Source organism: Uloborus diversus, chromosome 1 (assembly GCF_026930045.1).
Source record: "Uloborus diversus isolate 005 chromosome 1, Udiv.v.3.1, whole genome shotgun sequence".
Classification (NCBI taxonomy): Eukaryota; Metazoa; Arthropoda; class Arachnida; order Araneae; family Uloboridae; genus Uloborus; species Uloborus diversus.
The window spans coordinates 118,036,709-118,050,648 of NC_072731.1; the positions used below are offsets into that span (position 1 = coordinate 118,036,709).

General features: G+C 33.5%; 1 protein-coding gene across 1 annotated transcript in view; it reads right to left on the reverse strand.

Annotated features, from left to right (window-relative positions):
- LOC129234556 (myosin heavy chain, non-muscle-like) overlaps window positions 1-13,800 on the reverse strand; it is a 199,433-nt gene extending 185,633 nt beyond the window's left edge. The window contains exon 1 of the mRNA XM_054868577.1: window positions 13,228-13,800. Within this exon, the coding sequence (XP_054724552.1) occupies window positions 13,228-13,584 (357 nt within the window). The 5' untranslated portion in view covers window positions 13,585-13,800. The remainder of the gene's footprint in view (window positions 1-13,227) is intronic.
- Between the last annotated feature and the right edge of the window lie 140 nt (window positions 13,801-13,940).

Sequence of the window (13,940 nt, forward strand, 5' to 3'; positions counted from 1 at the left end):
TCATTATTCTCAAAATTTAAATTTGACTTATAAATTTTAATTGTAAATGATTGCAGAATATAATGCTTGCTCTTTTTTTTAATAAATTTTAGTATCTGTCTTGGACAATATTCAATTTTTTGCAACTACTCGGTATTGGCCGAGTATCTGATCAGAATTTGGCCGAGTACCGAGTACTCGGCAAATTGGCCGAGTAGGCCGAGTACCGAGTAGTTACCGAGTACTCGGTACGTCTCTACTTTTTAGTGTCTTTGATGTGGCGTAAACATTTCATGCCGTCAGCAATCACTCTCAATCGGTGATTCAAATTCAACTTTAAGACAATTTAAGAGCGCACATAATTTTCATTTATGCGTGTAAAGTTTGCAAAAAAAAAAAAACGCAAATGAGAAAAAAAAACGAAAGGATGATAGAAAATAGCAAGTAAAAAATAGAGACAAAAGGCGATCGATTCGAAAAATTAGCGAGAATAGCGATCAACTCGGCGGTATGCAATGCAGTGAATTAGAAATAACAGAGCTACCTAAAAAAAGTCAAACGGCGCGAGTCTAAAAGCCACTCCTCCAAAAGCTAGTTGCAAACAAAACAAGCCCAATGGCAGAAAATCGCTAGAATGTTGATGTAAATTCATGGTTATGGAAAACTGAAGGACAGTCATCGAATTTTTTTCCGTCCCGACCTCCGTCTCGGAAATTTTGTCCAAGACGGAAAGTCTTGCACCCGAGAATTAGATTATCTAATACCAGTCGCTTAAAAACATACTTTCACCCAAATTTATCGAAACTATACGACAAATTAAAAAACACTGACTTTCGAAAAAAAAATATTAAATAAAATACCCCCCCCCCCCCCCCGTCATCTCAAACACACAGAAGAACTCCAAACAAGGAAACATTCTTTCAATCAATTACTTGACACTATCCATCACAAGAATTAATTTCATGCCTTGGATGTCTTTCTCTACTTAAAACAATGCTGTATTATGTGATGATGTGTTTTATAGCCCACGATGCTATATTCAATGAAATATTTCAACATGAATCCATTGTGATCCCATTCTGAACCTAGCATAGCCATTTAAGTAATGTACAAAAAATTTCAAAAAAAAATTTGAAAAAAATTGAGGCGGCGGAATTTTGAGAAATTTAAAATTTAAATTTACCTAAAATATTTTTTTAGTCCTAATCATGTTGCATATCATAGGAAAGGTCATTAAAAACGCTGTCAAATGGCATTTGGTTCAGCTCTCTATCTTAATTAGAAAAAGCTCTAGATCACTTTGTAAATTGGGTCTTTTTCGTGTTTTGACAAGGACGTGGCCAAGGGGTGGGTCCATGGGGTCCGGACCCCCCCCCCCCCCCCCCTTCCCGAAAGACTCCTCTCCTTTTTTCTCAGTTGTTGCATCTTGCATCAACAAAAATTTTCCGAAAGACAATAATTTTATAAAAGGCAGCATTCTCCCTTTAAATATTCCCAGTAATCGGCAATTTTCTCAGCGCTTGAGTCAATTCAGAACACGAGAACCTCGTGCAACAACTGCAGGTTCCCAATTTTCGTCCGTTTTTTGCTGTGTCACCTACTCCGTCCGAAACGGGGAAATGTCCCTTTCGACTTTCAAACCAGCTGGGTCCTGTGACCTTGAAATTCAGCCCCTCTCCTTGGTCCATCAAATTGCCATTGGCAAAGTAAAAACAAACATTTATTGCCACTTCCGCCGTATCCCACATTCTCATTGGCGTGGTTTTCTTTATTTCTTTCTCTTTTCTTTTTGGATTTTCGTGGATTTCGTAGACGCATGTTGTACGAAAGACAGTCAGAGTGAGGTGCGTTCCTGGTGAATCAGTAATTGAATTCCGATTCTTTTCTGTTTTAACACGCAGTTTTTATCTACGTCATACTTATAGGAAACATATCTTGAACAAAAAATTGTATGCAAAAGAAAATTAAGTTTACCCAAACTAGGTAAGTCGTAGTGCTCCCTTTTAAAGTTTTCTTGATAATACGAGCAATTTTACGTGTTAATGTGTTTTTCCATTTAAAAACTAATTTTAGATTCTAAGCCAGCAGCGAAAAAAGAAATTCTACACATTTCGTGTGTTTGAGGATGGGAAAAAGAATTATTGATTTTTTTTTTTTTTTTTTCATTTTAACTCTTATATTTTTGGCATGGTTCATTTCAGATTAATTTTATTTTTTGATAAAAATTTTATTTGAACTTTTAGATTACTTTTAACATCTTTCTCCTTTCTGAGTAATAAATTACGTAGATTTTTTACTGATGTTTCCCCCCCCCCCCCAATATTTAAGCATGATCCTGGAACATATTAAATGCCCAAAAAAAAAATCGTGTTTGAAGGTAAAATAAATAAAATAAATGAATAAATAAAACTTGAAGTTGATGTAGCAAACTTTTTACGGTATAAAAATTGTATAGAAAAATTAAATTGAAAATTACTTGAATATTTTACTGTGATCAGTTTATGAAATTACAAGTTCGGCCATATTAAGGCACGTAATAAGTAATTTATTAGAAATTATTACTTTTAAATCTTACTGAATTGTGATTCTATGATCCCAAAAGAAAAAGTTAGTTTTTAATTGATGAAAAAAAATCTTATTCGATGTTGTTCCATAAAACATATTTGTATTTGCATCATTGGAACACATTTTCTGATTGTTATTCACTGGCTTTGTACTAAGGAGTTATTTAATTATTAGCATCTATGCATCCATCTTTAGTAAATTGTGAAGGTAGCATTAAACGTAACAAAAAACAGGCATGTGCATTTAACTATAAATTACTAGGTGAAAATTACCGCTATTTACTGCGTTACAAGCAAAGAAACAAAAAAGGTGAATACGAGGTAAATGTTTTTGAGCTTTTCTTTTATATATAGCCTTTTTTTTAAACACTTATTTTCTTCAAGCTAAAGATATTTACTATTTCTTGCAATAGAGTGTTTTGCTAACATCGTATTGAAGAAAAAAAAGCATTACCTGCGTCGTAAAATATGATATGTACTGTTGTTAAAATTAACAACATGTTGTTAAAATAAAATTACACAGATGCTTAATTTAATTCATTAGGTATACATTCCATTAATCGTCATGTAAAAGATCCCTTAGGTCGTTTGACTGTGAATACTCTTGACAAAATTAAATTCCTTTTGCAGTTTCGCATCGAAGAGAGCTCAGGTGTTTCCATCTGGTGGAAACTGGGCATCAAATTTTCCTGTGAGATTCACATCCGCGCCTTAAGGGTGGCATATGAATGACTGGATGCCATATCGTTGGTTCGCACTTGTTCCGCAAAAGGCTAAAGCCTCTAACACAGCCCCGTTAGAAAGAAAAAAATAATGATAAAACACGCCTTTTCCGATATTTAAATTTTTTTCGAACAGCTTTCACCCTTTTTAGGAATAGCGACTTCACTTGAGAACACCATTTATTTCTTGCTTCTCTTTTTTTTTTTTTCCAGCTAACTGAAATCACTGTGTCAGTTGGCTGAAGAAAGAAAATATATATATATATATAAAATGATTACAACAAAGGAAGCCTCCGTCCCTCAAAGAGTTAATAGTTTGTTCAAGCTTTTAATTGATGATTAGGAATGATAATTAGAAAACGGATAAGATTGGAAATATCATTCTATTTCGTGTTATCAAAAGAATATTATAAATGTAAATAAATAAAAACCAATTCAAGCTTTTCAAATAAAACCTTGTTAATATTTTCGTTGAGAGAGTTGTGGGATTTTGCCTGAAATGTTGTTCAAATCGGACAGGGTTACGTTATGTAACATTCATATAGTTATACATTCGACTCCATAGATATAGATTTATTTATCCTCATACAAATAATGCCGATGATAGAGTAACCCGCGTGTTTCAACAATGAATTCGCACCACGGCATGATATGTAATTCGATAATATGTTTTAGTAATGTTTAACATGCAAGGAAAGGCTTTATTGTGACAAGGCTGAACTCGATCCGGTAACTTGAACAGTTTTACTGGTAAGACTGTGTCATATCAGAGGAATGAAGAAACGAAAACAATGAACGCTATCTACTGGAGTTTAGGGTTAATGCACTGGTGTTAGAGTTAAAATTTCAACTATCAAAATATCACCAAACAGGCAATTGCTTCGTTCAAATGAAGAAGAGTTGAAGCAATTTTCACCCGTCATGCCTTGACGGGTGACTTTCTAGTTTTCAAATAAAATGGCATAAGTACAAATGTACATATTTTGTTGAAATATATTACAAAGCTTTAATATTTTATTAAATTATCGCATGCATTTTCCAAGTAATTTCTAGAACAGTTTTCGTTTTCCGTTTTTCTTTTATTGTGCCCTTTTTATTAATAGAAAATATATCACTTATTTTCAGGAGGACAAAGGTTCACCCATATTTGGAAACTTTGTATGTGACAACCTTCAGTTTAATGTTAATTTACAAACTGACAATAAGTAATTTACCACTTAACATAAACTTTTTGTTAACTAATTTTAACTAATGACTCTATTAATTTCAATTATTTAATTAATTTTAATTAATTATCATATTTTAATGATCAGTTTTAATTGGATTTATCTTAGTCTTGTGTAATTATCAGCTACTAATTCTGCTTTAGCATGCCTCCTCTTTTGAAGTTCGTGCAACCTTGGACCCCCCACTTAACAAAGTTCTAGCTACGTGCCTGTGTTTTGACCTATTTTTGGTACTTTCACAACACTATATCTTCAAAACAGTTTCATATTTTTCAAAAAAAAATTTACATTTTTTCTATGTCTATATAAACACTACCTCTGTACCAAATTTCATCAAAATCTGAGAGGTTGAGGTAAAATCAGTGTTGATTTTTGACACAGTATGACCCTTTGTATATTATACATTCATTTCATTTCATGTTACACACGTTTTGAAACAATAATAATAAAAACTTAGGGGGAAAAAAAGACTAAGATATATTTGATTTATCTTACTAATATTATATATGCGAAAGTTTGTCTGTATGGATGTATGGATGTTTGTTACTCTTTCACGCAAAAACTACTGAACGGATTTTGATGAAACTTTACAATAATATAGCTTATGCATCAGAATAACACATAGGGTAGTTTTCGTCCCGTTATGGGGCAAAACCCCCTTAGGGGGGGGGCAATAAAACACAATTTTTGTATAAATTCTCTAATATTGGGATGAAAAAATACTTGCACATATTTACATTATATGTCCATCAAAAGCTCTGATTTTTCTGCTGAAGATGGCACCTGTTCGAAATTTCTAAGTAGAATAAAAAACGAGTTATGAGCTTTTTAGATCCATGTTCGAAGGCTTTCCTCAACTCAAGTACAGTATTTAGTGTATCATCTCAACTCCCTGTCGATAGCGACAATTGTTGTATTGTTGACTTTCTTTGCTTTTCGTGATTGTTCAAGGCTTTTCTCAAGTCAAATCTTGAAGTAAGATTTTTGCACAAGATTGGCAGATAATACATGATTTGGCTGATGATTTTCCATTTAAATGGAACTTTAATGTAATTAATGGTTTTTATTATTATTTATGCTGATTGAACACTTACTCATTATCCAAACAACCAGCAGATCGCCAAAATTTTTGCAGAAAGATTTCCGTAGCTGATGCATTTGGCAGTTTTTTCAACGTTGCTGTTTTTGAAGCCGAAGACTACGTCATAATGTTTCTCAACTTTCACCATGTAAACAAAATATCGCCAATCAAAGAATTTTCAAAAGACTTTTTTTACTGTGTTAAATAATCCAGCAACTGAAGTAGGCAAATCCATAAACAGCACAAAAACTTCCATTAATTTTCCTTTTTGCACAATTTCAATCACCAAATTGTATTACTTATTTTGGTAACATTTCGGATGAAACTGTTTAGCACCATTTTATGGTGACCAAAAATATCTCAGCATCTGGCGACGATATCTCTGTAACGAAAATTAATATCATATTGTTTTACAAAGTAAGGAAAGAATGGGGGAGCATCATCGAAGGTACCCCGAAACGACTTTCGCAAATTCGGTAAAATCGCACTAAGAGCCACAATGATTGAAATTTCCCGAAATAACTAAAGGAAGTATAAGGGGATTACGAGCGCAGCTCCTTTTTTTTAATCACTTCGTACTTCATTAGCCATACAGAGAAGGTTTTAGACTCCATGTTAAAAAAAAAGTATCAACAGATTAATCTTTTTAAATATGAGAAGATTAATTTCATGTTTTTTAAATTTGTATATGCTTAAATATAGTGCTTTCGTTTCTAAATCAATACTATTTTGTTCTTTATACTTATTGCTATTTTAGTTTTATGGGTAAGGAAGAAACTCGATTTTTAATCACGTCAAAAAGATGTGTTTTAAATTCTTTCACTTAAACGGAAAACAAAAGCAAGTAACGATTTTTTCTAATAATTATTACTGACCCAGGCAACGCCGGGTATTTTTGCTAGTTATTTAATAAAAATTTTACCACATTAAATTTCACCAAAAGATTTATTTCATATCTCTGCACTTTTTTACTATTTATATTTTCAAATATACTTCCAAATTTTTTCAAACAATTGTTTTCTAAGATTAAAATATGCAATACATGCTATAATAAAGTTCCTGTATTAAACAAAATATTTTTGCTAAACAAGCATCCTACATAGAAACAAAATAAAACAAATAATTGATTAAAGGAATACAAAAATATACTTTTTCTTAAGATTTTTGATTTTTTAATACAAAGATATATGCTGACTTAAAGCTGTCAATTTTATTGTACTTTTTCTTTGAAATATATGGTATTAGTATTACAGGATTCAGTGCCGGGTCTAGTAGTTTTGCTGCCCTAGGCGAGGTTGCTCCCCCCCCCCCCCTTCTCCATTGCTCTTTCCAAAATAAATTATTCAAATACCAATCCTGACTTATATCCCAGCCCTAAAACTGTTTTCTGGGTTCAAATACTCCAGACAGACTGGTACATTAAAGGTACTCTTGTAACTTCAAACTGTTGCTTTTCTCCTATTTGTCATTTAGAACTAAATAAATAAAAACTTATCATTTTTAAAACAATGGCGGGACGGGATTTGAAATCTCTAAACTAGTTGCAATCAGTGGCATAGCATAGGAACTTTGTAAAACAAGGTGGAGCAGGGGCTCATAGTGGAAAGTCTTTGATCCAAGAGGCAGAAGCAATGGCACAACCAGAAAATAATTTTAGGGGGGAGGGGCAAAAGATTTTCTCATTTAAAATGGAGGTCAATCATTCTCTCCATCTATCTCTCTCTCTCTCTCTCTCTCTTTCCCAGCAATATTTTCAATCATATCCTTTGTTATACATTGTATAAGGAGAGAATGAGGTGATAAAACTTTTGGTTTTGGATTAGGGGTCAGTCAGTACTTGAAGATGGAGCACATAGAAATAGAGGAGTCCGAGGGTTCTCCTCGGGAGACATTTTCGAAATTCTACTCCTAAAAACGAAGTTTTTGACAATCTATGGTAATGTTAAAGGGAGAAAAGGTTTGAATACCCTCCCAGGAAAATTTTTGGAATTGATGTCTTTAAAACGTGATTACTTACCATATTTGATGGAAAATGATATGACTCAGAGATTGTATTTTATCGATCTTTTGATTTGATATCTTCCCTTACATCATTTCGAAATTGAAATTGCAAAAACTCAATTGTAGACAAGCTTCAGTGATGTCAGGGAAAGGGGAGATACTACGGCTCTCCACTGGAAACTTTTCGAAATTGAAGTCCTAGAGAGTGTTCTTTAATGATGGTACCGGAAGGTTTCAGAAATTCCTTCCCCCCTAAATTTTTTGAAATTGTAATACTAAAAACTCAATTTTAATCTTCCTTTTGGTGACATTAGAGGGATGAGTTTCGGTGGTCGTTAGAAAACTTTCTTATTTTCTAAGAACTAGAGAAAGGGGAATAAATGAAAGAGGAGGGCGGAAAACCAGTACGCCTGAAATGTATTTGAATGAAATGTTTGATGTTACATTTTTCAGATACATTTTATTAAAAGTGCTTGATGGAAACTATAAAACATTGTTGATACTTCTTTCTACATTAATAAGTAAAAAGTAACACTTTCAATCGTAAAAATGTATATGAAATAGTGTTTCCCAGAATCTCACAAACATTTTTTGAGGCAAAATGGCATTAAATGGCTCTTTCTACCCGAAATAATGATCCGATTTCCGTGACTTAGATCACATTTGAAAGCCAGCAAAAAATACCCCTCATGTTGATTTACTGCCTTCGAATTTTAAAAAAAAATCAAAGCTGTAAATCCCCAGGAAAAGAGTTATAAGCATTTTTAAGCCTATCAAGTCGGAAATTTATCGTTTGCCAACGAGCTTAGTTTAAATTAACGTGAATAAAATCATTTTGGATGTGTTGCCATTTTTTCTCGACTGTGAACAAACAAAATTCTTGCTTTTGCTTTGAGGTGAAAATTTCCCCCTTTGCATATTTTTGGGCTTTTAATTTTTTGTACTGCCAGAATATGATAATCAAGGATTTTAGTTGCATTAATGGAGGGTTGCATTAAATTTATTTAGGACTTAAAGATTAACCGATAACCGTTAACAAAATTTAAGAATAATTTTTGGACGGGGAAATTTTACCGTATATTTTTTCTTCTATTACTTGAGCCCAGTTGTTGAACACGCATCACTTGACATAACTTTTATTTTCGAAGTAGACCGTGCAAAGCCACTAGTAGACGGTGGCGTAGCTACACATTCTGCCGCCCGGGGTGATTCCTCAATTTGCCACCCTTTTTGTTGGAAAATAGTTGACACATTAAAGAGTCAAAAGTATTTTAATAAACAAGAAAAGAAACTTTTCTTTCCCTTCTTATTTTTCTTGCAGGAATAAAAAAGGAATTCAGAGCCCATTCCAAAAGTTAAGTCAAAATTCGGAATTTTAAGCAATTTTTAGTTTTGTTTGTAGAAAAGATGCTTGAAGCACCCTCAGATTTTTTTTTAATTAAAATTAGTTTTATGTATTCTTTGGTAACGTTAGGGGGTTGGAACTCCTCAAAGAAATTTTACGAAACTGAAGTGTTAAAGATGCAATTTTAGGCTATCTTTGGATATGTGTAAATATTGGGAAGATTCGGGGACGCTCACCGGAAAGCTTTTTAACAAACCTGAAAAACACGTAAATGTAGTCTGTATCTAGTGATTTAAGGGTCTCCCCTAACTCCAACAAGGACTGGATTTTCCTTCCAAAATACAGTAAAACCTGTAAAGTTGACCACCCTTGTAAGTTGACCATCTGTCTAGACGTTAGGTATGACCAACTGTGATGATGTTAGGTTATTTCGTGCGCATCTGGAGTCCCTCCGTACCTTAGAATTTTTCTGGAGTTTAAGTTCCAAAACCCAACTTTAAGCTATTTCAGGAGACATTGGATGAGATGGGGATTTGAAAGTTTAAAGTTGATGTCCTAAATGCACACTTTAGACTATCTTTAATCATTATGCAAGAAGGGTCAGGGCTTGACTGTCTTCAGGAATTTTTGGTATTGAAGTTATAAAAACTCAATAATCAATATTATTCTAAAAGATGAGATGTGAAGGGAAGGAGTGGGCGTTATCCCTTTGAAATGTTTCGAGACTCAAGGCCTAAAACTGCTCTTTGGGCTGTTTGGTGACGTTAAGGAATAGGAATATTCGGTTGCTCTTTCCGAAAAATGTGACATTTACTGAGGGTTTAACAATGCAATTTTAAGGTGTCTTCGGTTGGTCAAAATTCTCTAGGCCCAAAACACATTTTAAAGCTATCTCTGGCACACTTTAGACAGCGGGGTGAGGGAGGGGGGGTTGAAAATGGAGTCCCACAAAACTGTTTTAGGCTACCTTTGTCAAAATTGTGGGAGGAAAGGATGGTAAGTGGCTCTCCTCTGGAAATTTTTCAAAATCAAAGTCCTGAAAATTCATTTTAAGCTTTGTGACAGTAGAGGAAGATCCGTCGGGGATATTTTCCTAATTTAAAGTTTTAGAAATGCAAATTTAGGATGAATTTGGTTTTTCAAAGGGAGTTATAACTCCCTTTTGGATCCGTGCCTGATCAACTCCCCTTATGTTGACAAACTCAAAAGTTGCCACCCAGGGTACAAGCATAAAGCTAAATTTAAATGGTAGACAGCTCGGTCAGAGCCTAAACTGTCATTCAGCCAAAAGCTCTTACCAAAAAAAAAATATATCAGTTCAACCGAACAACTGAGCCTGGTGCTGTTAAAAAAGTCTTTCTTTAAATAAAGCCAGGTTAATTGTAAAAAAAAATTCCATCGAAAGTGAAGGGAAAAATTGGATTAGAATTTTACCGAAAAAAAAATCTGTATAAGAGCTACAGTCTGCAGAAAGGTTTTTGCAACAGTAAGGAGCGTTCCTGTTTCATTTATTTCATTGCCTTGCGTGGGTTATTTATTGTATAAAAGTACATGCAATGTGTAATACATTGGTTTAGTAAAACGATACTGGCAGATTGTCCGGACAAGGCCTGAACTCTAGTTTAGGATTAACAGCTAAATGCTCTACTGATTGAGCTACTCAGCTCTGTCGATCAGAACGCAAGGTAAACGGATTAATTTAACCGATCAACTCAGTTTGGTCCCTTTACAGTTCCTTTTTAAAAAACTGGCCAAATGGGAGATTTTTCTCGGAAAGTGGTAGGGAAAATTGGAAAATTTAATTAGAACTCCACTAATGAAAAAAAAACAATGAAACGAAAACTTCTGTTCCAGATACAAACTTGTCACCTTCCCGTTTATAGGACAACGCTCCATCCTACCTAAGCTTTCGAATGCTATTCATTGAACAAACGGGTAATGCAAAAAGAAAAAATATATATTAATAGTACTAAAATAATTGAGACCGATCCAACATGCTCCATCTCCTCCTACTTTTTAAGCATGAATTCAATTTTACTTTTACTATTTATTTGTTTATCGTAGAAAGCTATAATTATGAGCAAATTAATTCACAAGGTTTTATTCCTAGGTCATAAAATTAATTATATTTTAACGCTCACAGTATACTATTTTCTTTAATTAAAGGTTCATTTATGTGTAAAGGTGCATTATGCCAAGGTCAATTTATGTGAAGTATTTTTTTATTCAAACAATATTTTGCCCTATAGAAAGCTCTACTTATGAGTAGGCTTGCCTGATGTCCCGGTTTGCCCAGGACAGTTCTGGTTTTAGGCGAAATCCGGGTATCTCAGCCAGTTAACTTCACGGTCTGGTAAAAGATAAATTTGATTAAAAAAGACATAAAAGTCTAAAAATAATTAACTGAGAAGGACTAATTAGGACAATTACTTTGTCACTTACAACACTGACTAATAAAACAAATATCCAATTAGCTTGTGAGGATTTTTACAGCAAAGATTTAAAAAAAAAATGGCAAATATTGTTGAAATTTTTATTCCTCATTCAAAGTGTTTTTCTATTAACATGTGTATATTCTTTTTACAAATTTTCTGCTTGTGTCATTTATTGTTACCCCTGGTTCAGGTTCATAATTAGTAATTATTTATTCATAGCATTGGGAATGAACTAACCTTCTAAAACACTATAAAAACCAGCCAGGTATGTTTACACTTTTGAATAATCACAACAATTAGGGCTAAAGGAGGGAGATATTCTGATGTTCACTGGCAAGCCATCTTATGAGGAATTGAAATTACTTTTTACTCTTAATCATTGAATTGATCATCAAGAAATTAGGGACAAATGTGAATATTAAACATTTGTTAACAATTGATTCATAAAATCTTCCATCACTTTCCAAAAATGAAACTGTTCTTCTTGTAAATAGTGTTTAAACCAAAAAAAGAAACAGGGTCACAAGGTTTTTTTTTACAAACCCTGGTCTAATAGCATAAAAAACTTTATTATATAATCTTACAACACTGTAATTTCCATAAACTTGAATTAGCTGTGATAGATTCATAAAAACCAGTGATTTGTCACTGTTTTGATTATACCTCATTATCATTTGAGTGTTCTTTTACATCAGCCTGCTGAAATATATATACAACTACATATAAAAAAATGTAAGGAAAAACTTAGTCCAAACTGCCTCACATGTGACAGTGTAATGAAATGACACTGCAGCTCTATTTTGGCTTGCCTTCACGTAAAAACTATCTCTCAAAATTTACTGGTAGCTAGAGGCGCAACAAAGCTAAATGTTTGAGAGGGTGAAAACTCTCAATTTGCCAAATAAAACACCAAATTTTGCCGAATCCTCAGACAAAGTTTGCCGAGTAAGGATATTTTTGGGAGGTCATAGTGATTTCCCATTGGGCCACCCTCACAAGTAGCCCATCAGTTTATCCTAATCAGAAACAACATTTTAATAGCAAAAGAGTAGTTTTTAGCATGTCTGGTATTACAACTTACACACTGTCTGCTGTGTACTACCAAATAGGGAAAAATTGTATCAAAGGTGGTTGCAGGTCCAACATATTAAAAGAACTGTTTCCAATTATTTCAACTCTTAGAGTATTTATGTATTGAAAAATAAGAATATTATGTATTCAAGAAAGCAAAAAGTGAACTTTTTTCATTAAATCGGCAGATTTTGAAGATAACCAATATTTAACATTAACAATGTTGACAAATAACAAGTAATGCATATTTCTGCAGCAAATGCATCAACGCACAGCGTGCACTTCTGCATTATCTAGCTATGAATATGATCATCTTCCATTTGGAGTAACTGTAAAATTAAAGTAATTTCGGAGATTAATCTCATGCATAAATTAAAAAAAATTGCGAGTGACTCCAGTCTTAAGTAAAAAAAAACTAAACCATAACATCCTAATCTACACGAATAAATTTTGTGTCCCGTATATGAGAATAAAATGTAATCTACAAAGCTTAAACCTTGCAGCATAGTGTAGCAAGACATTTCATATCAGTGCTGTCATCATTTAAACAGAACAGATGGCAGGAGGATGACAAGCACACTGATTTTCCGTCAGGGCAGCTATAATTTAAGTAATTATTAGTTATTTATTTACTTATTTTAAATTTAGAATAAAACTATTAAACAAAGGTGATTGTTTCTTCTTTTTTCACAAAAGTACAAATGATTTTTTTCGGTAACATGTGAACACTGTCATTTTTTGCACTAGTAAACAAAAATTTTGTAAACAACAACAAACGGTAAAGGACGAAATAATTTACTTACATAAATGAGGCCCGAAAAGTAGCGATCTTTAAGATTGTAGAGAACAGATGCTTCATTTAAACATGTTAAATCAGCCATATCTTCAACCTTTGAAAATCTAGGAGGATTCATTTTTTGAACATCATCTTTAGCAACGACACACCTTTTATTTGTTTCTACTATTTCAACTTCCAGTTCATCCACTCTTTCTTTCTTAATGCTGGCAGCGACAAATCCATTTGTTTCATGCGGTATCCAGACCATTTTCTTTGCTGTCCACTCCGCCTGAGCAGTTGGATCGTTAATTAAGTTCCGATCCACAATCAGGTATTTTAATTCTGGATCATTTGTGTCATAATAAGATCCGGCGTCCGCCATTTTTGATGGTTTCTAAGCGGATAGATAGAGCTTTTTAGCGTTCTGGAAGAGTTGTCACGACACAAAGTTGACGCACAAAAAAAATTCTTTCTACATAAGAATGACTGACAAGTCAAACTAAAATCTTTCATCAAAACAAATCAGAATCACAGTTTCAAAATGCTGTTATTCAATGAAGATTTCACATGACATCTGTTTAGCAGAAAAGCGCTTAGACCGCCGGTTGCAGTCACAAGCAGCTTCAGCGTTTAAAGCAGGGGTTTAAAGCCGAAGCCGTAAACAAGCCAAATCATTCTTCATCCAGCTCAAGCGCCACGGTACGACAAAAATTTCTAAGTTTAATAACAAAATTCCGA